This window comes from Trichomycterus rosablanca, chromosome 26, assembly GCF_030014385.1.
Source record: "Trichomycterus rosablanca isolate fTriRos1 chromosome 26, fTriRos1.hap1, whole genome shotgun sequence".
Classification (NCBI taxonomy): Eukaryota; Metazoa; Chordata; class Actinopteri; order Siluriformes; family Trichomycteridae; genus Trichomycterus; species Trichomycterus rosablanca.
Genome location: NC_086013.1, coordinates 12,057,753 through 12,085,102, shown reverse-complemented (window position 1 = coordinate 12,085,102; position 27,350 = coordinate 12,057,753). Strand labels below are relative to the sequence as shown.

Here is a 27,350-nt window from a genome sequence, read left to right as displayed (position 1 = left end):
CCAAGCCAAACCGCCAGACTTGAGCAACTACACCGAATTAAAAATGCTTCTAGAGCAAGAAAACATGTCCAGTCCTGAGTTACACCCAGAACACACGGTTCAAATACCGTCCACACATGACGAGTCCGGTATCTCCCAGCTGCTGTGGTTCCTAACAGGATGAAGTGACAGATTGACCGGACTCGTTACCGGAGCTCTGGTGGAAACTTTCCCACTTTCTGTATCCAAGGTTTGAAATTCTAGTGTCACCGCCCTCAAAAACGATTGGTTCAGGATCTTATCAATCACACACACGGTCCAATCACGGCTCAGTGTTAGGTTTATATAGGGAAAGGGTTAGCAGGTGCTTGGCTGAAGCTTTGGCGTTTGACCGTTCTTGAGGTAGAATGTCTTTTCACAAGCAACCACAGACAGTACAGTTACCTTATAACTCAACCTTCCCTAAACCCTAAATCCTTAAAACTCAACGCCATTCGTCGAGAAATTTCTACCCTTAAACTCAACGTTTCCCTTAAACTCAACGTGTTCAGTTTGTTTAAAAAAAATTGTATATACAGTACAGGCCAAAAGTTTGGACACACCAGCCAAAAGTTTGGACACACCTTCTGTTCAATGTTTTTTCTTGATTATTTTTTTTTTCTACATTGTAGATTAATACTGAAGACATCCAAACTATGAAGAATTATGTAGTGAACCAAAAAGTGTTAAACAAACCAGAATATGTTTTATATTTTACCAACTCTACCTCTGCACAACCCAACTGATGTTCTCAAACACATTAAAAAAGCAACAAATTCCAAAAATTTACTCTAGACAAGGCACAAACATTCATTGAAAACCGTTCCAGGTGGAAACCTAATAAAGCTGGTTGAGAAAATTTCAAAGAGTGTGCAAATCTGTCATTAAAGCAAAAGATGGCTACTTTGAAGAATCTAAAATATAAAACATATTCTGGTTTGTCTTTAGTATTAATCTACAATGTAGAAAATTTTAAAAAAAATTAAGAAAAACCACAGGAATGAGAAGGTGTGTCCAAACTTTTGGCCTGTACTGTATATATCACATCTTTTCCTTTTAAAAACATCACAGAAACTGTTTTATGTATGTCCTTTTCTTCCTGACTGTGTTGTTGTATCACCTTGCTATAAAACTCAATACAAAGAACGAAACTAAAACATCACAGAAACAATGAAAATACTTTTAAATTACTACAGTATAATATTTTAAGCAATATGCCTTTTCCTTAATTGAATAATCTATGTTAAATGTATAGTAGAGAATATTTTGATACTATTTTTATGAGGCAGAATGTCTTTTCAAACAACCACAGACAGTACAGTACCTTGTAACTCAACCTTCCCTAAACCCTAAATCTTTAAAACTCAACGCCCTTCGTCGAGAAATGTGTACCCTTAAACTCAACGAGTTTGTTTTCAAAAAAATTTATTTATTTAATTTCAAATTAACAAAGAACTGTCGCTTTGTTCAGCGCTCGGCTTAAGCAGTGCAGTAAAACGCAAAGTGTGAATATGAGACGAATCTGCATTTGAGTGGAATAACCATCAAAGCTGTTTAGCTGGATTTTCTTCACTGTTTCACTTTTAAACTTGTGTTACAGTTCGGGTTCTGAGAAATTGTTAGACTCAGCTTTTTATTTCAGTGTTTTTATATTATATTTGTGTTATTTTCAGTGTATAAGTGTCAAAAACAACCCCATTGTTTAAAATATATACAAGTCCACGGGACCATGGAACGCATTAACAGGTTTCCCATACATCCTTATGGAAAAAAATACCTTGAAACTCAACGCCTTTTAAACTTAAAGCCACTCTCAGAACCAACTGACGTTGAGTTTCAAGGTCACTGTATTATGGAAGGCTAGGCTAGCAGGAGAGTCTGTCATGTTTTTATTGAGTAGTTAAGCTTATGTTAAAGTGGTTAAAGACCTTATGGGATCATGTGTGGAACCTGACTATGCTACACATATGCTATTTACTCAAATTGTGCTTCATTTACTTTCGATATCTTCACTTCATTCGCAGTAGTAAGAATAACTTTAATACTGACCTGTGCACTGTTTATACAGTTTTTGGCTTAAGTCACTGCACTGTAAAAAATTTTATCAGCTTCAACTCAAAAACTTAAGTTAAAAAGCTGCCTTAAAGTTTCAAGTAGAATCAAGTTATAATTACTATTTACTTCAACTCATTACTTTAAGTCTAGTTTTGCTTTGGATTCCTGTTTTCAGGTTGATATGACTATGTAATGCTTGTTGTTTCAACTTAGAAATGCAAGTTTAAAATACAGATGACAAAACATTATGAGTTTTGTTCACTTGTCCTAATCATTGGCTTCAACATACATATTTAAGTTAAAATCAGTCTTGACATTAGTTTTTAAGTTAAGATAATGTAAAATTATTTAGAGTTTTAAATTGTGAATTATAGTTATAACAACAAACACAATTTCTAAGGTAACAACTCACTTTTATTTTTTTGGATGAACAGATGAATTCAACACCACATTTCAGTGTGATTACATGTTAAGAAAGAAAGTACAAAAATAAATTATTTAAAGTGACATGTTAAAACAAACCAAAACATTAGGAAATTTCATTAAATATTGAAACACATTTCAGTCTCCAAGAGCAACTCACTACATAAGAACGCATGTATACACCGATCAGCCATAACATTAAAACCACCTCCTTGTTTCTACACTCAATGTCCATTTTATCAGCTCCATCTATCATATAGAAGCACGTTGTAGTTCTACAATTACTGACTGTAGTCTGTTTATCTGCATGCATTGTTAGCCCCCTTTCACCCTGTTCTTCAATGGTCAGGACCACCACAGAGCAGGTATTATTTAGGTGGTGGATCATTCTCAGCACTGCAGTGACACTGACATGGTGGTGGTGTGTGAGAGTGTGTTGTGCTGGTATGAAAGGATCAGACACAGCAGCGCTGCTGGAGTTTTTAAATACCGTGTCCACTCACTGTCCACTCTATTAGACACTCCTACCTAGTTGGTCCACCTTGTAGATGTAAAGTCAGAGACGATCGCTCATCTATTGCTGCTGTTTGAGTTGGTCATCTTCTAGATCTTCATCAGTGGTCACAGGATGCTGCCCATGGGGCGCTGCTGGCTGGATATTTTTGGTTGGTGGACAATTCTCAGTCCAGCAGTGACAGTGAGGTGTTTAAAAACTACAGTAGCGCTGCTGTGTCCGATCCACTCATACCAGCACAACACACACTAACACACCACCACCATGTCAGTGTCACTGCAGTGCTGAGAATGATCCACCACCTAAATAATACCTGCTCTGTGGGGGTCCTGACCACTGAAGAACAGCATGAAAGGGGGCTAACAAAGTATGCAGAGAAACAGATGGACTACAGTCAGTAATTGTAGAACTACAAAGTGCTTCTATATGGTAAGTGGAGCTGATAAAATAGACAGTGAGTGTAGAAACAAGGAGGTGGTTTTAATGTTATGGCTGATCAGTGTATATGTATGAGAGAAAGTTTGAGTGCAGAAGGTTTACTTAAATGCAACAATATATTGAACACAATTCAATCCACATGAGAATCTAAAGGGTGAAACATTAGATTTAAAAGAGCACTCCACTCCACTGTTAGAGAGCAGAACTCACATACTTAAGTTCATTTGACTCCTTCAGATTTCCATTTCATTGAACTAATTTAAAAACTTAAGTTGAAACACTGAAAACTCGTAAAATCTAGTTGAAATTACAAAAATGATTTTCATAAGTTAAAGTAAATGAAAGAAAGAAGTTATCTTGACTTATTGCTCAGATAATTTTTTACAGTGTGGTGAATTTTTAGAATAGAATTACAGTGCCTGGATAAAGTACTGGGTGGCACGATGACTTGGTGGGTAGCACTGCCACCTCACAGCAAGAAGGTTCTGTGTTTGATTCCCAGGTCTATTCCTCAGGGTCCTTTCTGTGTGGAGTTTGTATGTTCTCCCTGTGTTCACGTGGATTTCCTCCAGGTGCTCCGATTTCCGCCCATAGTCCAAAGACATGCAGTCAGGTTAATTGAAGATACTAAAGTCCCCCCCCCCCCCCCCCCCCCCCCCAGGTATGAGTGTGTGTGTGTGATGGACTGGCGCTTTTGCCCAGTGAATCATACCCACCATGACCCTGACCAGGATAATGCAGTGGTAAAACACACAGTGAATGAATGAATGAAACAGCATTTAGCAGACACTTTCATCTAAAGAGGCTTACAGTTTTTATCTAAAGAGCCTTGATCAGGGGTTCAAAGTGGCAATTTGGTGGTGGTGGGGCTTGAACCAGCAAACTTCCTATCAAGTACCTTAACCACTAAGCTACCTCTGCTTAGATCATACACATGGTCCTGTGCAGCTACCATTGTAAAATCTCACTACACTTGTCTTATCCTTTTTTTTATTTTACCTTTCTTTCTCACGGTTTTCATTTTCATTCAACCTTCATCATTTCTATCTCTCATTTTTTTTAAACTTTTTATTATCCTCTTAATTCTCTGCAATACTTATTATTTAAGTCTTTTGTTTCTCAATCTAATTTTTCCTTTGCAATCCTGTGCTGCTTGCACCACCTCACTTTGGCCGCAGGATGGCCACAGACACTCTTCTTATTCACCATCCAGCATTAGAGGCGCACAAAGACTCACGGAGGCGCAAAGGGGCAAAAAGTGGCGCACTGAAGTACAAAAAGCCGCAGAAAGCCGCATAAAGGCACAGACCCGCTTACTATAGGTTATACCTTATTTTAATTTTTGTGACTATACTTTTAATTTAAACTAATCTGGATACACAAATACCTTAAAACAGAATTGCTGTTGCTGCTGTAAACAAAAGTTATATGCTGCTAAATTATATAAAATCATCATATTAATCATTGTGTGATTTAGTTAGAGTTACTTTACTTATAACTTAATTTACTAAATGCTTGTACCCTCTCTGGCAGCAGTAAACAATCTATAATTTGTTCTACAATTCTTTATACACAGTAGACCCTTGATTTGCGAATTTATTTGGTTCCAAAGGGCTGTTCCTAAGTCAAAATGTTCGTTAGTTAAACCTATTTTTCCCATAAGAAATAATGAAAATAGAATTAATCCGTGCCAGACCTCCCAAACCTCCTCCTTACCTAACCTTTCTAATGTCTTAAATGGTCTTTTTTGTCATAAATACAGGTTTATTTTCCCTTAAATCTTAAATTATAGAATAGATAATACTGTAATAAACAATAATAAACAACAATACACAGTAGTACTGTACATAACACACACATCACATTTCAGTACAGTACGTGTGCTGTATCATACACCATAATACATTTCCTCCTTTTTTTTAAATAAAATGTATCTCTCAATAACTCTCATATTTCTCTACTATTTCCTTCTTTATTTCAGTAGTATTGTATTTTGTAGGTGTAAATGCACGAAAGAAAGAATACTTTACTGAGCCGAATTCCTTCTTCTCTCTCACTCACTGTCCCCTCTGTCTGATACACAGTGACAGCTACTGGCAGGAGTAATTATACAACAACAAATAGTGATTTTTCATTTTCTCACCACTGCACCTTATTTGGGGACATTTTAATATTGAATATATATAAAGAAAACACCGTCCACTGTCCGAATGTTCGCTCACTGTAAATATATATATAGAAAGAGAGACGCTCGGAGTCAACTTGTTCGTGACATCACGTGTTTTGCGAATTTCAGTTTGTAATACGAAATTTGTTTGTACGTTTAGTTGAAACAGATCGTTTGTAACCAAAAATGTTTGTATGGTAAACCGTTCGTAACTCAAGGGTCTACTGTAATATATATTGTTTTTACCCAGCTTAGAACTTTGATTATAAGAGCCAGGATTCTTAAGAGATTTCAACTGTGTTTTTTTTTTTTTTTTTTTTAGATTTTTTAGATTCAGGGGGCAGCACTGGTATCTAGTATGTTTGTTTGTTTATTAGGATTTTAACGTCATGTTTTACACTTTTGGTTACATTCATGACAGGAACGGTAGTTACTCCATACACAAGGTTCATCAGTTCACAAGGTTATGTCAAACACAGTCATGCACAATTTAGTATCTCCAATTTACCTCACTTGCATGTCTTTGGACTGTGGGAGGAAACCGGAGCACCCGGAGTAAACCCACGCAGGCACGGGGAGAACATGCAAACTCCACACAGAAAGGACCCGGACCTCTCCACCTGGGATCAAACCCAGGACCTTCTTGCTGTGAGGCGACAGTGCTAACCACTTAGCCACTATCTAGTATGTAAGAGTATATGATATAATAAATAAATAAATAAACAAATAAATGCAAATGATTATAATGATTATATACAGTGCAATCTAATCCAAAAGTCATAAATTTTGTTATCTAAACAAAAACAAGTTATCTTGATTACCATCATGTTTTAGATGGAGCCATGACTCAGACCCTGACCAGGGTATTGGTTAGTGAAATCGAATGAATTATTAAATTCTATAGATGATTTAAATACATTTAATTTGTTTAAGAAGTATAGAATTGTGTATATAAGTAATTATTTTCTGGATAATTTATTTATATACCTATTTTGTAACATTTAGTAACATTCTACGTATCCTGTCAATCACAATTACAGGACCATGCCTGTTTGTTGACAACGTGCGTACGCAATGACGTCGCCTCTACTCAGGGAACGTCGTTACGTCGTGACGTAACGTCTCAGTCAGTGGCGAACTGAAGCGATGGCTGCTTAGAGCGGATTACTAGAGCGATTATTGCACGTTATTTCTGCTTAATTTGTAACCTAATTCACAACAACTTTCGACAAGCGGTTTAAAAAGAGCAAGAAATCAGGTGAGTGCAAAAATAAGCTGGTTAGTTCTTTTGTAGGCCTTCTCGGCCTGTTTGTTGGGGTTCCGCCCTCCTCCTCTCTCAACCACAACAAAAATACAAGGCTGCGTCCCAAACCGCGTACTAGCGCACTAACTAGTGCTGGAAGATCGTGTATCAGGTAAAGCGGTACGTGCACTGTTTAGTACGCTAGTGTGCATTTTTGGACGTTGCCCAAGACTGCTAGCAGTGACAACCGGCGGATGTAATAGTAAATAATAACCAAAGATTTATCTGCTTAGGAAAATGGACGGATAATTTAGATTTTGGGCAAAATAAATAACAAAATGCAAAATAATAAATATATGTTTTTTTGCATTTAATATAATAATGGAGTTTTGCATTTGCATTAGTCAACTAGCCGCACCGGCACAGCTTGTTTTGAAATTGGTGATATGAATAAATGATACCGAAACTGAATCATTTATATCAATGTTGCCCCGTTTATATTAAATTGGTTTAGGATCCTCTTTAATCTATATTATTTACAGATAAAATTGCAGGAAATGTCTGAAAGTATATGGACATTTCTTGACATGAGTAGATTTAGCTGTTTCAGTCACTTCCATTGTGAAATTTCTGACTTGCTAAAGCTTTCCTGGTAAGAAGTAAAGGCTGCTATTGTAAGACAGAAACAAGAAGTCACAACAATTGTTAGGAGGAACAACAGCTCAGCATTGAAGCTTACAAAACAGGCAGACAAGTGCTAAAGTGCAGAGTCTAAAAACATCTGACCTTTGTTGCAACGCTCAACACCAACCAAGTTCCAAACTGCTGTCCATGTCTGAGCAGCACACAAGCCTAAGATCACCCAGTATAATGTAGTATTAGAAAAAGCACTGCATGTTGAATCTGAAGTGACAGTTGGACAGTGCCCGCTGTAAAGTTGGTGGCTGTTTTTAAGCATGTATTTGGTGGGGGTGTAAATATTTTTGCTCAGATATGTGACTGTGTGTATTCAAGCATGTATTTGGTTGGTATAAAAACTGTTAATGAGAAGCAAAACATAAAGTGATTGATCCAGTTGTATGGGTCAAATTGCATATTATGTAAGATAAATCAATTGGAATTCCAGTCTGGCCAACTGGAAAGTGTTTGAGTATCAAGTATTAAAATATGTTCTTAAAATGTTATCATACTTCTTTCTCCAAATATACTGGAACCTAATTATGGCCAGAGAGTTCCCACTATAACTATTGTTTAAAGATGACAATAACAGTAACCTTCCTTATCATTAGTGAGAGCATCTTGTGAAATATTGCAAGGTGAACCCGTCAGAGGTCAATTTTTGGTTTCATAATCCTTAAGTTTTTGGTTTTTCAATGTTTACAAAGAACAGGTCATGAAAATCCTTGTGGTTAGTGTGTTTAGACTAAGTAGCGTGTTTATTGTGTAAACATATTTCAGATTCTCAGGGAAAAAAAAGAACTGGTGCACAATGATGCACACTTTCAGGCTTGTGCAGACAACACCCTGCTTTCACTGACAAGATGAGGCATGAATCAGTTTGAATCACAGCTGGCAAAAGAGCTGCCACAGGTATTTAACAGGCTTTATTTTGCACACCAACCAGTAGGCTCCATTTGTCCAATTCTGCTGTCACAGACATTGAGCTTAGTGAACCTTTCAAAGAACTGGAAGGTAAAATACTGTAACATTGTTATAATTACTTCTTATAAATGCGTTAACACCAAAATATAAAATGCATTGTAATCTTAACATATTTTAATATCATGCCATCATCATGTTGCACAGACACAGTCCCACTAGTTAAAATGGTTTCGGTTTCTGGATATGTTTATGCAGGGTCTATCCTATGATATGGGCATATCCAATGTTGACATTATCTCATCTATGTTTCACTTGGTATCTAACATTTATTTAGATGTGAAATCAGATAACATCCAGCTCAGCATGGCTGCTCTAGGGTCAGTCCTTTCTCACTGCATTTCCAGTGTTTGTGCTGCTGGAGCAAAACATAGGGATTAAATACGGAGGGATTGTAGATACAAGGCAGAGACGTTAAGTGATTGATGAATGAACAGTCCACATACCTGGAAATGTTGTTTAACCAGTGACATTTTGACATTTACATTTATTACTGTAGTGTATGCCACTAGTTAAACTAATACACCAATATTTTGTAAGAGGCAGATAATATGCTTGCTGTGTATTCCAGTTGTAAATTCATGCTTTTCTTTGCAAAGAAAAATATTAATTACCATGGACACTTCTTGAACTTGTCGGTAAAGACTCAAAAATAGGCAGTAGTTTTTATTTCATTTCTCCCCAATTCTCCTACCAATCTAGTCAAATCCAGTTACCCGATTTGTATTTTCGCTTCACTGCTGCTGACCTCTACTTCTGACTGAGGCGGGCCTTAACCAACACACTTCCCCTCTGACGTGTGCAGTAGCTGGCTGCTTCTTCTCACCTGCATGAGGCGGGTTTGTATCCATATTGTGCACAGAGAGTCACACACCAATCTCCATTATCCCCAGTCTCATTGCGTAGGCACTATCGATCAGCTGTAATTGCACCAGTTATGAGTAATCCATACAGTCCTCCCTCCCTCAGACTAGCCAGTCCGTGTATGCAACGTATGCATTTTAAAAAGCTAGTCCAGATAATCTAATCCTTACTTCACTTGGGCTGTTTTTTGTCTTTGTAAGTACTGATGTATCATCTGCTCTTCTTCAGTAAAGTAAAGATCCAGCAGAAAGACCGGCTGCTCTCCGGAGCAATTCCTTCCTGTACCCCTTCCCTCCTAGGGGCCATGGTAAGTGTATATACACAGTATTACTCTAGTTCCCTTTTATTGGATAGAGATGAAACAGGATTAAGAACTCGTTTTGCAAACAATAACTATGTGCTAGTTTAACTGGGTGTGTTTGGCAGGGTGAAGAGGAGCAGCCCAGTCCAGAAGCTGAAAGTCCAGATCTGGAAAAGGAACATCTGCAGGTAAAATAACTTAAGGGAATAAATGCTCAGTTTAAATACTAAGTGATTTTTTTCTCACACTTCAAGTTAACATTGTATATACCTAAAGTATATATTTGAGGGTGAACACTTGGCTATAGCAGTTTTTATATAAATCTCTTTTTAATTTTCCTTCATGTAATTCAGTCATTGGTATTGTGTGTGTGTGTGTGTGTGTGTGTGTGTAGGTCCCGTTCCCAGTGTTGCATGGTGAGTGTTTGGAGTACGTGGAAAAGACAGAGGGGGATGTCATAGCCCTGTCTAGCTACCGCCTTTACGTCAAGGTTAAAGAAAATGTCATAAATGTGAGTATAATACAAATATGCAAAATTCTATTTTTTTTACGTGTGTCTATGTTCTTGATAGCTGTACAAGACAGTAGGAGCATGTTTTGTGGGTTTTAATAAAATTCATGGAAAACTTCAGACAGTTAGGGGCACTTACATTTGTCAGACAAACATAGTTTTGTAAATACCTGCAGAGTAAAAGACTCCTCTCATTTATCCCCACAGCATAATTTTCAAATAGCCCATCACTGGGAATTGCTTATAATCTTCATACATTCTGTTGTAAGACATTCTCTTGTAGCTTACTTTCTATTCTTTATCGTCTAAATCCATATTGCTGTTTGTCAGGTTCCTCTGCAATTGATAGAGAGCGTGGAGTGTCGAGACTTGGTTCAGCTGCACCTTTCCTGCAAAGATGGCAAAGTCATCAGGTAAACGTGCAAAGCCATTATCTTTAATACACGTTCATAATCCATACAATATCAAAATTCTACATGACCTCACTCAGAGCTAACACACCCTAATGTGTGCACCTTGTATATACCTGGCACCTCGTTACAGTGAGCTTGTTGGACGCCTAATTCCAAAACTATGGGCATTAAAATTTACAGATGAAAAACCGTCATTATCATATATACATATTAGGGCTGTCGAAGTTAACGCGATAATAACGCATTAACGCGACCTCAATTTAACGCGATTAAAAAAATTAGTGCCATTAACGCAAATTCTAGTTCATGTTGACACTTGACTGGTAGAACAAACGTTTTAATGTCGGACTTGCCACCGTTTTTCATTTGCGGTTTGTTAACATAATGTAACCGATCGTGGTAGTGATGCACTTGCATAATAAAGAAATAAATACACGCTATATTCACAAGTTGTCGGGAGCAGAACACTTTATTACACTTAATTAACTTCTTCTTCTGTACCGAATACCGGAAAGCTGAGTCGAGCACGTTAGTCCATGAACTATGGAAGCCCCAAAGGGTCAAAACACACTCACTTCGTGTAGAAACGTCCATCAAACCATCGTCACGATACAACCACAGACAAGTCTGATACAATAACTACGCCTTATCCCACCTAAAGCACCGCTGATCTACAATGTTTGCTGATGGAGAAATTCTAACCTACAATCTGACATTTACTGCCTAGTATGTGAGTGAATAAAACTCCCTTACAGTTTTCTCTTGTCCCAGCAGTTTTTAACATCAGTACATTTAGCATAAAATGTGTTCACCATTTTAATTGTAACATTTCACTTAAAAATCCTTGTTTTCTATAACATTTACACAGATTTTTTTTAATGCGATTAATCGCGATTAACTATATGAAATTCTGAGATTAATCGCGATTAAAAATTTTAATCGTTTGACAGCCCTAATACATATACATAAATACAGTACAATAAAATGCTTTTTCCACATATCATCCTTTGGAGGCTAGGGTCAGAGCGCAGGGTCAGCCCCTGAAGCTGAGGGGGCCTGAGTTTAACACATTTAAACCAAGGAGTAGATACTGCCCAAACAAGATTATTTAAATACAGCTCATTTGTACCCAAGTATTTAGACTCAAAGTAAGCTTAACCAAATATTTGAACAGACCATTAAAGGGTGAAGGGCCCAACAGTAGCTGCACGGCAGAGCCGAGATTCAAATCCACAGCTTTCAAGTTGGTTACCCACAGTTCTACCCACTAGGCCACTACTGTCCTACATTTCAATATACATTTTGTTACTGCTGTAAGTAAATAATTATAAATCTAAAAATGATTATAAATGTACATCATTAATGTAATTTTTGACTGGTGGGTGGTTCCTCAAGTACTGCCTCATTCACTAGTCCTGAAGATGTGCAAATAATGTCATATTTTAAAGCACTACTGCATAACATTGGTAGAAACTGTTTAAGGTTTTTTTTATCAGGGTGTACGGTCACACCCATATAAAAACACCGAAGAGAAAATTTTTTTGGTAATGCGTGTTGTATGAAACTATTCTTTCTGCCCACAGGGGTGAGTTCACCTCGTCAGAGCAGGCTCAGGACTGGCTGCGTCGACTCGCAGCAGCTTTGCACCCTCCCTCTCGCCTCGAAGAGCTATTTGCCTTCTCCTTCCACACCTACAGTGCCAGTGTACCAGCTGAACAAGACCTGCATGATGAGATCTGCCACGCGGGTATATGTACACATCAACTCATACACAGTACATTTTTTTTCTTATTTGTTTAGTATGAGGTTTCCCACCACAGGGGTGATTTCTTATCATTTTTTTTTAGTTTTACTAGAGGTGCAAATAATTGTACATTTACATTTGTGGCATTTAGCAGACGCTTCTATCCAAAGCGACTTACAATCTTGACTGAATACAATTTGAGCAAGTGTTGTGCTCAAGGGCCCAGCAGTGGCAATCTGGCTGCGGTGGGGCTTGAACCAGTGATCTTCTGATTAATTCAGTATGTAAACCGCTGAGCTACCGCTTGTAGACGGGACTGCATTTCTACAGTAGACCTTTTTATGTTAGATCCATTTTTAATCTTTTGTTTGTGAAGATGTTTCCCAGGCGGTAATGAAACCCAGTCCTGCTAAGAAAATGCTGTTACAGGCAGTGCACAGTCTAACCACTACACACACAAGTAAAGAAAGCAAATTGACCTCCTACTTGTTGTTTAAAGACTGAATATAATGTTTAGCCATGATAATAGCCATAGCAGCTGACTTGGTGTTAAGAATTAAACAAACAAAGAAACAGGCAGTGCACATTTAAACAGTCAGGGCTGGTGCTTTGGAGCTAATCTAAAAAAAAAAAAAAAAAACCCTTTTGGGGTTCATCGGCTAATGCAGGTGTGGTGTGTGTGTGTGTGTGTGTGTGTGTGTGTGTATGTGTATGTGTATGTGTATGGTCTTGTAATGTTCTACAGGCGAGCATGTTAGAAATCGTTCCAAGTGTGAAATGTACAGAATGGGCTTTGACACCCACAGTGCCTGGAGAATCTCCGAAATCAACACCAACTACAGGTAACACTTTACTTCTGACTTCTTATTAAATGCTCTCATCATCCATTTAAATGTTTTCCAGGGGCTCATAGAGAATTTCCAAAAAATGACCAAGATACTCCCTATTTTACTGTTATTTTTTTATATAATGAATTTAAACAAAATGTCTAATTTTATCTGTATGTCTGTGTTGTATGCATTTTCTCTTCTCAGACTCTGTATGAGTTACCCCGAGAAGTTAGTGGTACCTAGCTGGATCACAGACAAGGAGCTAGAGAAGGTAGCCGAATTTCGTTCCTGGAAGAGGATTCCAGCTGTCGTTTACCGGTATGTGTGTTTTTTTTGTTACCGCAGCACAGATGTTGATGCATGTACAATTCTTTGATTCTAAGCATTTGCATTTTGCTTTGCCCAGACATCAGAGCACCGGTGCCATTATCGGCCGGTGCGGGCAGCCTGAGGTGAGCTGGTGGGGGTGGCGGAGTGCAGACGACGAGCACTTGGTACAATCCATCGCTAAGGCCTGTGCAGTGGACACTGCAGCTAATAAACATCTCTGCAACGGCTTCTGTGTCCACCATCAAAGCGATGGTTCTCCCGATAGCTCAGGTCAGTATATAAGCTGCTAATGTCACACTAACTAAATTTCAGTGCTTATTTTTCTAGTTTCTTAAGAACCTGATGAGATAAAATCTCATAAATAAACGAGCAGATAGTAGATTGTTACGAGGCTAGTGATTTTTTAAAAAGATGTCTGCTATGGTGCAATATGCAAATACAGACCAGAAGGGAGTGCTTACACATAGGATTCTAACATTATAAAATGCAATAAAACTATAAATCTGGCCGCTCAGGTGGCGCAGCGGTAAAAAGAAACGCGCTGCAACCAGGGCTGGAGAGCGTGGTATCGAATCCAGCCTTGCTTTACCGGTTCGAAGCTGAGTGGCTATATGAGCAACGATTGGCCGGTTGCTCATGTGGGGGGTGGGACAAAGAACCGGATGTGGGTCTCTCTCTGTCAGAATGCGATCGCGTTCTCTGCCGGCTGATTGGAGGCGCTTACACAGAGATGGGAGAGGGTGCCCTTAGGGTGTGTCTCTCCGCATGCAACGCTAGGTGGCGCCAAACTCGTCAATGTGTGGGTGGCAAAGATGCATCTGGCTGCTGCTCGTGTTTCGGAGGGGATACGGGTTAGCTTCAATCACCTCCGTCAGGGCAGGGTTCGGCATAGACAGAGAGGAAGCACGATGCTAATTGAACAATTGGATGCGCTAAAAGGGGAGAAAAAGGGGTAAAAAAAAAAAAAAAAACTATAAATCTAAAAGATATTGTAAAAATATATATTTTCATAGCTGTCAGTGTGTGATGTTTATAGATTGTTTTCTGTTACTGGCATATTGTGCCATTCAGACCATGAAAGAGTTTACAAATATGCTTAGCTAGAACAAAATGTAGAAAAATGCTGACTAGTAGGGCATACAGGGCAGGACATAAAATTATACAGTACTACAGAAGTGAAAGTGAAACTTGTTTACTAGAAACAATTTAGCAGCAGGTTTATTGTCTGGTACAACAATAAGAGACTGGCATTCAGTGTTTCCGAATGCTTGCTACTATCAGATGTTTAATCAGCTTGTACTTGCCAATTAATACACAGTGAAAAATAATTTTCTGTGCAGTTAAAGAGATTACAAAACAGTCTGAATTGTGTACTAGTTGCAATAAACAGTTAATTGTTCTAAAAAAATAGATATGTTTGGATGTTCAACAGGTATTTCATCAATATTAGTAGTGTTAAGGGAAGTAATAGTTTTGATAGGGTCATATATAATTGTGCATTGTTTTTTTGTCTGATTTTTCACTCTTCTCAGATCCTGTCATTACCAATGGCAATGAAGGGATGGAGTTGACCGCCACCCCTCAGAAGCTGCTGATATTGGATGCCAGGTCTTACGCTGCTGCTGTGGCCAATCGGGCCAAAGGAGGTGGCTGTGAATGCCCAGGTAAACCATATTTAATTTTGTTATTCATTTTTGTAAATAAATAATATGTAATCATTGCCACTCGCTGTTCGAAGCTTGCCTAATATGCAACAGCTAGCAATCAGCTTTGTCTAAAAATATATGAAGCCGGCCACATTCTCATGATATTTAGCCCCATGTTTCAGTTGTCTGTCTCAGGCAGTTGCCCAACCAGACTCTAATAAGAGCTTTTTCCCCAACTTCAATTCATCAGTCGAGTAAAAGACTGAAAAATGGAGAATGAGTATCAATCAAAACAAACATCTTACTAAACTTCCTCTGTCATGCTGCACACAAAAAAGAGGAGAGCTGCCGAGTCACAAATAACTAAATAGTGTCCTAAATTACTTATTAAGCTTACTATTATCAAGCACACTGAAAACTTAAGAAGTTTGAGACACAGTCCTTTAACTAACTGGCTGAAACATCATCTTCTGTACTGTGTGTCGCCTGATAAAGCCAGTTTCCGATAACACACCCCTCCTCTGCAAGGTGTCGCCTGATAAAGCCAGTTTCTGATGACGTACCCAAATATTTCTAAATTATACTGAATTACTTCATGTAACCTGGAAAAACTGCATTTATTCTTTTATTTTTTGATTATTTAGTAATCAGATTAATCACTTACACTTTTGTAGTGCAGACTTGATATTGTGTGTGTGTGTGTGTGTGTGTGTGTTGGGAAACGGTTTAATTCAGCAGTTACATACATATAGAGCAGTTACATATAGATATAAGGAACAGCCTGGATTTTTTGTAAACACAGCGTATAGACTTCAGAGATTGGGTAGTGTTGCTTTGAAAATAACTCGCATTCTCCCAACCCAGAGATCAAGGCCAGCGATTGCTGTAGCATTGTTAAGGGTGTAACTTAAGATCTCTGGGTGACTGGCTGAACACATCTCTGTTGCTGTACTTGTTAGACGTTTTATTTTTGTATAATTTACTTAATTCACAATAACCTTGTTTCATTATTGTGTTTCTGAATCACCTTGATGGATTTACTGTTTTTATTCAAGAGAAAATAACCTCATATACTCCCTGTATGTATGATTTCATTTTGAATGTGAACCCTCGTGTTTTGTGCAGAGTACTATCCAAACTGTGAGGTGGTGTTTATGAGTATGGCTAACATCCATTCCATAAGGAGGAGCTTCCAGTGCCTGCGGGCACTTTGCGCCCAGGTGCCTGACCCTGCCAAGTAAGAGATCTTCAAATATGTGTACATGAATAACATGAATTTTAGCAACTAGAGAATTTGAACACACTAGGCAGGTGTCCATTAGAATGTTTAAAAATAAAACAATGTAATGCTTTGACACTGTGTTGTGTGGTTTAAAAAGTTTCCCAAATTCCCAGTAGGTGGTGTAATATAAAAAATATGTTCATAAGATTATATTCATAAGCTTCTTAATGCAGTAATGTTTCACCTTATTTGCCTTTTTCAGTTGGCTGTCTGCTCTTGAGGGCACTAAGTGGCTGCAGCACCTGTCTCTCCTGCTGAAGGCGTCTCTGTTAGTAGTAAACACGGTGGATCGAGACAGCATGCCTGTTCTGGTGCATTGTTCTGATGGCTGGGACCGCACACCTCAGATAGTGGCTCTGTCCAAACTGCTGCTGGATCCCTACTACAGAACCATTGAGGTATAAGAGAGACACAAAACAAAATGTTCAGTTTCACCAGGGGGGTCCAAACTTACACAAGGCTGTATTGGAAGATACATAAAAATAGAATATACAAAAAAGCCTTAACAAGAAGTGTTTGTACAAGTGGGTACATTTCTGGCATCCCTTATCTTAATTGCTATTTTAGATGGTTCATTTTGGCTAGTCTTTTAGCAGGTCATTTGTTTTAAGTATAACAAAATTTCTGTAAAAGAGAAAAATATTAACTAGGATTTTTTAATTGTACAATATTTAGTAGGCAGACTAAAAATTCCTTGAATAAATTCTCACTCTATTCGACATTCCTTTTTTAATTCCTTTATACTTTTTTCCCCTCTGTGCAGGGTTTCCAGGTGCTGGTGGAGACAGAGTGGCTGGATTTTGGTCATAAATTTGCAGACCGTTGTGGCCACGGGGAAAACTCCGAGGATGTAAATGAACGCTGTCCTGTTTTCCTGCAGTGGCTGGACTGTGTGCACCAACTGCAGAGGCAGTTTCCCTGCTCCTTTCAATTTAACGAGGCCTTTCTGGTACGAGCTGCACCTAGAGTGATTTATTCAGTATATAATGCACTTGTCATTTAGGCTTTATTGCTGTTGGTTTAAGATTTTTAGGTGTATAGGATGATATTTGGAACACAGCTACTTTCACTTAAGTTTTGGCTGCAGTTCCCCACCCATTCTTCACACCTATGTAAGAATGTACTGTACATAAGGATTGGTTAAAGAGAACATATTAAGGTTACAGTCAGTATCACAAGGCAGTAACAATAATTGACAAGAAATTGTTAAACATTATGCCATGTTTTTTATTCTAAAAAATAGACAGTGGTAGCCTAGTGGGTAAAGCTTTGGGCTATCAATTGAAAGGCTGAGAGTTTAAATCCCAGCTTTGCCATGCAGCCACTCTTAGACCTCTGAGCAAGGCCCTTAACCCTCTCTGCTCCAGGGATGGCATACAGTGGCTGACCCTGCACTCTTGACCCCAGCTTCCAAATGAGCTGGGATATGTGGAAGAATTTCATTGCACTGTACACGTGTATATGTATACATGACAAATGAAGTCTCTTTACCTTGAATTTATTCCTTATATAAAACATTTGTCCTATTAGACTGTTGCGAAAGCTATTTTGGAAGCCAAGTAGCAGTTGTTACTAAGTATTAATTGTTGGTGTGTGTGTGTGTGTTATGCAGGTGAAGCTGGTGCAGCATACCTACTCGTGTCTGTTCGGGACGTTCCTGTGTAACAGTGTGAAAGAGCGAGAAGAGCAAGGAGCGCTGGAGAACACTTGCTCTGTTTGGTCATTGCTCCAACCAGCCAACAGAGCCTTCCATAACATCCTCTACTCATCACACTCAGAGATGGTACTGCATCATCTACTCATCTCTCTGTTTAGCTTTTATTTGAATTTTGCACATGAGTTCTTTCAAGCATAAGTGTTCGGTCAACAGAAAAGTGACCAAACATCAATAAATAACAAAAACCAGCTTTACGTAAAAGCTGTAGTCATGGTATTTATGTTTACTTTACATTATTTAATGTAGTTTGATCGACCGAGTCCAACCTTCATTTGCACATCCTTGTTATTTTGTTGTGCCCAACTACAAACAACTACAATATCTTCTTCTGCTGACTAGTTAAATATTTCTGGTCACATTGTTTACAGAACCTGAAACAAGTATCATCAATAAAAAGTCATTTAGATTGTTTCTTCTTGAATCATTCATGTTTTATTGATCGTTCCTCTTCAATCAGGTGCTTCACCCGGTGTGCCACGTGAGGAACCTTATGCTATGGAGTGCTGTGTACCTGCCTAACTCCGCCCCCTCCACACTGTGTGAAGAGTCATGTGCTTCTTATTCGGCCGCTTCAGCCTCACCTGAGGACACACGCCCTGGCAGGTAAATGCACTATAGAATCCTTGTACAGGTTGTTCCTTTTAGGACACTCAATAGATGTCTGAGACTGGCTAGTGGCTGAGAATGCCTAGTGCTGATTGGATTTTGTATCTCCAATTCACCTGGACTGTGGTTGGAAACCAGAGCTCCCAGGGGAAACCCACACAGACATGGGCATGCAAACTCCACACAGAAAGGACCCGGACCTCTCCACCTGGGGATCAAACACAGGACCTTCTTGCTGTGAGGCGACAGTGCTACCCAACGAGTCACAGTGCCGTCCGATAAATAACAAAATACCGTTTTTCTTTGCTGTGTCCCAAACCACATCCTATGTGCTACATAGTAGGTAACTAAACCATCTGAGTAAGACATTCTGTTAGGTATAGTAGTGCGCTATTCGTAACACAGCTATCTGAAAAACCTATTGTAACTTTGAGCTCCGCCTTCAGGGGGCATAAATGGCATAAATTCGAACTCATTGTTCCCACCCCCCATTAAGCCAAAATCACCATTTTGAAGACTTGTCAGGGTAAAATTGCATGTCTTGTTAACTATTCTATGCATTAAAATGCATTGTTTTTATTAAAATCAGTAGTAAGAGGTACGTTTTGTGTAACCAGCCTAATGCAGGTATGTTATTATCAATGTCACCTCAAGCTGCCTGTCTTGAGCAATTTCTTTCTTCCCTATAGGCTGTCAAAAACTCGTTCCTATGACAACCTGCCTGTGGCTTGCCAGGGATCAAATCTAGCCGCATCGAACCGCCGCTCCAGTGATCCTAACCTTAATGAATCATGGCAGGACCACCTTCGATCAGAGGAGCTTGTTGCAGCTACAGAAAGCAAGGACAATTCTCAGCAAGCCGTCAGACATACTACAGATCATACTGAAATGAATGAATTTGACGGGAGTCTAGCAAAGACTGAATTACTTAATGACTGTAATCTAGTAAATGGGAGCGATTCGGTGAATGAAAATGTGGCCGTGCCTTTTTCCAATACGAGCAGCTCGGCTGCAGTAGATGTGGTACTGTCCGACAAGGTACCTGTACAGAATGGGGATAATCCTGGGAACTGTTCATGTGAACATGCAAACAAAGTGCTGGAACCTTCAACTGATAAACTGTGCATCTCCTGTCCTGACCACATCACTAACACTGACAGTGGGACAGAATCAAAGCCAAACGAATCTCCTAAAGAGCCTCTCTGCCCTGATAGCACCCCTAAACCCAACACCATTTCTCCTCCACAAGACTTTACAGAAACCGAGGAGTGCCTACATAGTGCAAACCCCCCCAGCTCACCCCACTCACCGTCCCTGCAGCCTCTCTTCCCAAAATCTAATCATGAACTCTCAGCATGTAACGGAGAAGCCTCTAGTGTGGATGGCGGCTGCATTTCACAAACACCCCTCAGCCGTCAGACATCCACAGCCAGTGCCGGATCACCTTCGTTTATTCAAGATACATCTCTTGGCGGTTTTGGGCGAGTGCCAGCTGTGCCTGATCACCTGGGTGAAGACGGGCTCAGTGTGCACAGGGATGTAGTGCAGGTACGGCTCAGGCAGATGGAGGCCGGACATCAGCTGCAGGTGGAGACGCTGAAACGGCAGGTGCAGGCGCTGTGGAACAGGCTGCACGTCAACGGAGAGCTGGTGAGAAATGGCACACAGACTCTGTACACATTAGTAATTGTCTAGCATCTTTATGTATATATACAGTGTATCACAAAAGTGAGTACACCCCTCACATTTCTGCAGATATTTAAGTATATCTTTTCATGGGACAACACTGACAAAATGACACTTTAACACAATGAAAAGTAGTCTGTGTGCAGCTTATATAACAGTGTAAATTTATTCTTCCCTCAAAATAACTCAATATACAGCCATTAATGTCTAAACCACCGGCAACAAAAGTGAGTACACCCCTAAGAGACTACACCCCTAAATGTCCAAATTGAGCACTGCTTGTCATTTTCCCTGCAAAATATCATGATTTGTTAGTGTTACTAGGTCTCAGGTGTGCATAGGGAGCAGGTGTGTTCAATTTAGTAGTACAGCTCTCACACTCTCTCATACTGGTCACTGAAAGTTCCAACATGGCACCTCATGGCAAAGAACTCTCTGAGGATCTTAAAAGACGAATTGTTGCGCTACATGAAGATGGCCAAGGCTACAAGAAGATTGCCAACACCCTGAAACTGAGCTGCAGCACAGTGGCCAAGATCCTCCAGCGTTTTAAAAGAGCAGGGTCCACTCAGAACAGACCTCGCGTTGGTCGTCCAAAGAAACTGAGTGCACGTGCTCAGCGTCACATCCAACTGCTGTCTTTGAAAGATAGGCGCAGGAGTGCTGTCAGCATTGCTGCAGAGATTGAAAAGGTGGGGGGTCAGCCTGTCAGTGCTCAGACCATACGCCGCACACTACATCAAATTGGTCTGCATGGCTGTCACCCCAGAAGAAAGCCTCTTCTGAAGTCTCTACACAAGAAAGCCCGCAAACAGTTTGCTGAAGACATGTCAACAAAGGACATGGATTACTGGAACCATGTCCTATGGTCTGATGAGACCAAGATTAATTTGTTTGGTTCAGATGGTCTCAAGCATGTGTGGCGGCAATCAGGTGAGGAGTACAAAGATAAGTGTGTCATGCCTACAGTCAAGCATGGTGGTGGGAATGCCATGGTCTGGGGCTGCATGAGTGCAGCAGGTGTTGGGGAGTTACATTTCATTGAGGGACACATTAACTCCAATATGTACTGTGAAATACTGAAGCAGAGCATGATCCCCTCCCTCCGGAAACTGGGTCACAGGGCAGTGTTCCAGCATGATAATGACCCCAAACACACCTCTAAGACGACCACTGCTTTATTGAAGAGGCTGAGGGTAAAGGTGATGGACTGGCCAAGCATGTCTCCAGACCTAAACCCAATAGAACATCTTTGGGGCATCCTCAAGCGGAAGGTGGAGGAGCGCAAAGTCTCGAATATCCGCCAGCTCCGTGATGTCGTCATGGAGGAGTGGAAAAGCATTCCAGTGGCAACCTGTGAAGCTCTGGTAAACTCCATGCCCAGGAGAGTTAAGGCAGTTCTGGGAAATAATGGTGGCCACACAAAATATTGACACTTCAGGAACTTTCACTAAGGGGTGTACTCACTTTTGTTGCCGGTGGTTTAGACATTAATGGCTGTATATTGAGTTATTTTGAGGGAAGAATAAATTTACACTGTTATATAAGCTGCACACAGACTACTTTTCATTGTGTCAAAGTGTCATTTTGTCAGTGTTGTCCCATGAAAAGATATACTTAAATATCTGCAGAAATGTGAGGGGTGTACTCACTTTCGTGATACACTGTATATGTGTATATATATATATATATATATATATATATATATATATGTGTATATATATATATATATATATATATATATATATATATATATATATATATTTTTATTTTTTTTTTATTTTTTTTTTTTATTATTATTATTTTTTTTTAATTATTATTATTATTTTTTTTATTAATTTATTTTTTACACCCAAGTATACTTAGCCAAGGACATTGCAACAGGAAAGATTTTTAAGATCAATTTTTTTTAGTTTAGATAAAAATAATGAATAGGGGAACCCCTATTTCGCTAGCACACCAGCTCCCGGGTTCGAATCTCCGCTCCGCTACCGGTCAGCTGGGCACCCTCCAGCAAGCACAATTGGCTTCCAGTTTGCTGGGTTGGAAAGGCCGGACTAAGGGGTAAGGGAAAGACCGGACTGAGGGGTGAGGGAAAGACCGGACTGAGGGGTAAGGGAAAGACCGGACTGAGGGGTGAGGGAAAGACCGGACTAAGGGGTGAGAGAAAGACTGGACTAAGGGGTGAGAGAAAAACTGGACTAAGGGGTGGGGTTATGAATGTAAGGACCGAGAAAGTGGAAGAGCGCAGAAATCGGGGCGTGGCTCTCCATGCGCAAAGCCGACATCACGTGTAAATCCACCAGTATGGGAGAATAAGAAGCGACTGGTGGACTGCGCACACGTCGGAGGGAGTGTGTGTAAGGCGAATTTACACCCTCCTTGGACGTCGCGGGGGTCCACAGCAGCAGATTGGCTACGCTAAATTGGGAGAAAAAACTTGTGAAAAATGCATAGAATTGTATACATTTATAAATGCAGTAGTTATACAAAATTAAAGCAAACTTATTGCCACTTTATCTGCTAATATGTGACAGGCACTAGCAGATATAGACGAACAGAGATGTATTTAAATAAACAGTATTATTTATTTTTTCCTCCAGACACCCGTGCCAGACGGCGAGAATAATGTTGAGGTTGTGCATCTGTCCCGCTGTGGCAATGAACAGGACGAGCACGACAAGCAGGTTGGAAAAGAATGGGGGACATTAATATTTATATTTGCTGTGATCCGCTATTGGGTCCCCACTGTGGGTCTGGTCTGAATTCCAGACTTGGCACAGTTTTTATGTAGGATGCCCTTTCTGCCCCCCCACTAGCCTGAGGGTAATTAAGAGAGCAGTCTTGCTGACTCATTAAGGGGCAAAAATAATACTTGCTACTGTTTTAAACACAGTATCATGCATTTTTATATCATGCATGTTATATGCTCTTACATTACATTTACAAGGCCGGACTAAGGGGTGAGGAAAAAACCGGACTAAGGGGTGGGGGGTTAACAATGCTGTGTAAGGATCTTGGTTACCCAGGGTGTCTGTACAGAAAGTGGAGGAGCGCAGAAATCGGGGTGTGGCTCTACATGTGCGAAGTATAGGAGAATCAGAAGTGATTGGTGGACTGCCCTTTGTACATGTTCTTACATTACATTTACATTGTCCTTGGGTAGGTGAAAGGTGCTATATAAATTGAACTGATCGTCATTATTAATAATGCATACTAAGCATTGTCATATGTTGTGCAATAAGAAAGTGAAACTCAGACATTGACGATTGTGTGCAGTTAACTGGTACTGATGGTGGGTTCTGTGTTTTAGGTCCCACGGTGGTATCCTGATCATCTACCCACCCACTGCTATAGGTGTGAGAACAAGTTCTGGCTATCTGCAAGAAAAACACAGTGCAGGTGAGAACATAGTATCACATATCACTTTCTTAGGTGCGAGCTCCTTACTTTTGTTTCCTAATGCCCAATCCAGCTACATAAAAGCATTAACATTACAGTGAAGTGTAGTGTAGTTAGACAATAGACAAAGATCAAAAGGTTCTTCAGTCAGCTAAAGTTCTCTGCTCTGCTGTCCTGTCAGACTCTCTCTTTCTTTGTGACTTTTCATCCTGTCCTTTGTCTCCTCCCTTTCTTCCCACAGTGCCAGAGAACCTGTTGAGGAAGCCTGGTGAGATTCCTCTTCCCCTCTTTTATTTCATGCATGTACTGTGTTCATCCATTAGTCTTTCCCTTTCTTTCTTTTCATTTCACCCCACAGCAGAACTGGTTGTGTGTATATGTACCATATGTTAGAGATGATTATTATTCAGAATCCCATCATTTAAACTCTTATTGTGAGTTTATAAACTTAATTTAATTGCTGGAATGTTCCAGATTAAACGTCAGAAATACACATAACTAATTCATTAATTTATTATTTTAATATTCATACTTATACTTATTGTTGACCACTCTCAACCGATCACAGAAACTAGCTCAATGACATCTAGGGAAAATTTAGAGCAGCTGATTTCCTGACTGCATGTTTTAGAGGTTGGAGGGATGCAGTTAAAACACAAACTATTTAAACGTCTTTTCTGACCATGATCTAAAACCAGGTTCCCAGGACCGGATCCCCACTGCTAGTCTATACATAAGACGCTGTACTGTAGGGAGTCACAGTGGTTAATTGAAAGAGCCAATCACTTGTAACTTCAGCTTATGTTTAGACCTGACTCTGACAGATAGTTACAACTATGATAAAAATACAACGACTAAAGTCTAGAGTAAGGAAATGAAATGACTTTATTTAGGCTGTTTAGTGCACTACTGATTGCAGGGATACAGATGGAAGAAAGACCTACCTAGGGTGTTGCTACCATAGAAATAACTGTAAATATGTTATTGGAGCTTAAGGCAAATTATTTAATGCAATTTTGTCGGATTAAAATATCAAATACAATCTAATTATAATAATGTGTTTTAATGAGTCTTTCATGGAAATTTAAAGTTGTTTGGTAGAGTCATGTTGGCTTGGAACACAATTTTGTTCCTTTAGAAACAAACAAGCAAATAGCAGGAAATTGCTCTGGATGGGTTTTACTCTAACAGATTAGCTTCTAAAAGCATCCTAATGTGTATTCACTGAGAAACTAAATAGGAAATAAAACTGGCACAAAAGGATGTTTAATGTTTAATAAATCCCTCGTCATGGTGGGTGGTGGGAATTAATAAGAGTTACAAATGTCTGTAGGTAGCAGCAGTGATGATATTAATAGATCATATTGCCCAGCCCTACCATATGCAGACATATTGTGTACACAGTTGTATGCACAAGTTTAAGCACCCCTTGACAGTTTATAAATGTTCTGGATTTTTGGTTTAAAAAAGTGAACACACTGCAGCAAATTATTTTTTAAATCAGAAATTCAGCAAATGTTACTTTATTTGATGCAGGACCTTCTTGCTGTGAGGCAACAGTGCTACCCACCAAGCCACCGTGCCCCTAATGCACTATTAAAATGTTAATTGTTTTTTTTTGTTGTTTTTTTTATATTGAAACATTCAACAAATAAAAGAGATTGCACCATGGAAACGAAGGAAATTTAAGAAAGTTGGAGTAAAACATAAATAGACTTTTACATTTATGTTCTGTCTGGCATTTATTGCATACTTTAAAATTAAAACAAATTATGCTAAATATAATTTTTTATTTTTAGGCTTCAGTGTTGACAGAAAAATGCCCATTCCTATTAAGCATAATGACAGCAAATCAGTGTGTTCAAAATAAAATTGGATACTGAAGTAAAAACTACGACGGTTGTGCCGCTCAGGTGGCGCAGCGGTAAAAAGAAACGCGCTGCAACCAGGGCTGGATTCTGAGAAGCGTGGTATCGAATCCAGCCTTGCTTTACCGGTTCGAAGCCGAGTGGCTATATGAGCAACGATTGGCCGGTTGCTCATGTGGGGGGTGGGACAAAGAACCGGATGTGGGTCTCTCTCTGTCAGAATGCGATTGCGTTCTCTGCCGGCTGATTGGAGGCGCTTACACAGAGATGGGAGGGGGTGCCCTTAGGGTGTGTCTCTCCGCACGCAACGCTAGGTGGCGCCAAACTCGTCAATGTGTGGGTGGCAAAGATGCATCTGGCTGCTGCTCGTGTTTCGGTGGGGATACGGGTTAGCTTCAATCACCTCCGTCAGGGCAGGGTTCGGCATAGACAGAGAGGAAGCACGATGCTAATTGAACAATTGGATGCGCTGAAAGGGGAGAAAAAGGGGTTAAAAAAAAAAAAAAAAACACGGTTGTCATGTTACTGTTAAACATTATATGTTAAACGCTATATGCAGACTAACCTACACTTGTTTACTTCATAAACGACCTTACTGACCTTACTGACCTACTGCCTTCTCACTGTCACCCCTGTAGGAACTGTGGAAACGTCTTCTGTGCCAGCTGCTGTGACCACAAAGCATCAGCGACGAATCAGCAGCTGTATGAACCTAACCGTGTCTGCCAGGCCTGTTATGGAAACCTGCACACATCTGCTGTGCATCCTGTGCTGCCTCCTGCTGATCTGGAGCTGGAGAAGCCTATTGCTGCCAGTTCCAACTAAACCTCCAATCCTTCTGCCCTGTAGGAATATTTCTAAATTAATGTATATGAGATTAGGAGATTAGATTAGTGTAACAGAGCAACTATATACACCATTTAAACCAGAGCACAAAAATGCACTCTTCTGATTGGCTAGTGTTTAGTACAGTTATGTTTCCTTTTCTCGACACCCACCAGATTCAACTAATCAAAACACTGCTGGACGCTGGCCTTCAGGAACAGAGTTGTTTGCCCTCTGTTATACCCTTCCTGTAAAGTTTTTACCCACAGGTGGGTAGAGTCCAGCCCTAAAAAGGCAGCAAATAATTAGCATAACTTATTAATATTATTAGAATTCACTTCAGTGGACTCGAACACTTCAGGTGTTTTTTTGCCTTTAAATACATATGCACACTGCTCTAAAATATAAAGCCATGTGCGATTCCTTTAGAACGACTATCTGTGCTCATGTGAATAGTAGATTAATGTGTATATAATGCTATAATGTGTACAGAAAAAAGAGCGCAGTGTATATTCTAAAGAAAATCTCTAGTGATGAAGGACTGGACATTTTTGATGCTTTTCAGGATTTATTTACCTTACTGCTGGATCAACCCAAACAGACAGATCTTCTTTGTAGCTTGCTAATATCATGTGTTTTTGCTTTGCTACTGGTAAGAAGTGAGACATGTATAAGTATATACTGGTGAAGGCTCATTCTTTCTCCGCTCTCTCCTCCTGTACTGATGCTGCTGCTTTTGAGTCTCTGAAGCTCTGAAACATTCAAGTTAATGAAATAAAAGCACAACACACTGCCAGGCTGAACATCA

At 39.6% G+C, this 27,350-nt stretch overlaps 1 protein-coding gene and 1 long non-coding RNA gene across 5 annotated transcripts; one reads left to right on the top strand and one right to left on the bottom strand.

Moving 5' to 3' along the window:
* The first annotated feature begins 8,358 nt into the window (after positions 1 to 8,358).
* LOC134303122 (myotubularin-related protein 3) lies at positions 8,359 to 27,350 on the top strand. 4 transcript variants are annotated; one of them, XM_062988430.1, is made up of 20 exons: positions 8,359 to 8,448; positions 9,610 to 9,688; positions 9,808 to 9,870; positions 10,077 to 10,193; positions 10,524 to 10,606; positions 12,190 to 12,353; positions 13,096 to 13,192; positions 13,385 to 13,498; positions 13,587 to 13,780; positions 15,043 to 15,174; positions 16,282 to 16,393; positions 16,641 to 16,836; positions 17,202 to 17,387; positions 18,051 to 18,221; positions 18,613 to 18,758; positions 19,451 to 20,411; positions 23,051 to 23,134; positions 23,761 to 23,849; positions 24,091 to 24,117; positions 26,356 to 27,350. In XM_062988430.1, the coding sequence occupies exons 2-20, from the start codon at positions 9,686 to 9,688 to the stop codon at positions 26,540 to 26,542; spliced, it is 3,126 nt and encodes a 1,041-aa protein (XP_062844500.1). In that variant the 5' UTR covers positions 8,359 to 8,448; positions 9,610 to 9,685; the 3' UTR covers positions 26,543 to 27,350. The 4 variants fall into 4 exon arrangements, with proteins under 4 accessions (XP_062844500.1, XP_062844496.1, XP_062844499.1 ...); XM_062988426.1 differs by lacking the exon at positions 8,359 to 8,448 and having other exon boundaries at positions 9,568 to 9,688; XM_062988429.1 differs by lacking the exons at positions 8,359 to 8,448; positions 23,051 to 23,134 and having other exon boundaries at positions 9,568 to 9,688.
* Positions 9,752 to 16,817, bottom strand: LOC134303123 (uncharacterized). Its single transcript, XR_010007624.1, has 3 exons — positions 16,623 to 16,817; positions 10,482 to 10,582; positions 9,752 to 9,849 (listed from the first exon to the last, which is right to left on the bottom strand). It is a non-coding gene; the product is annotated as an uncharacterized LOC134303123 (long non-coding RNA).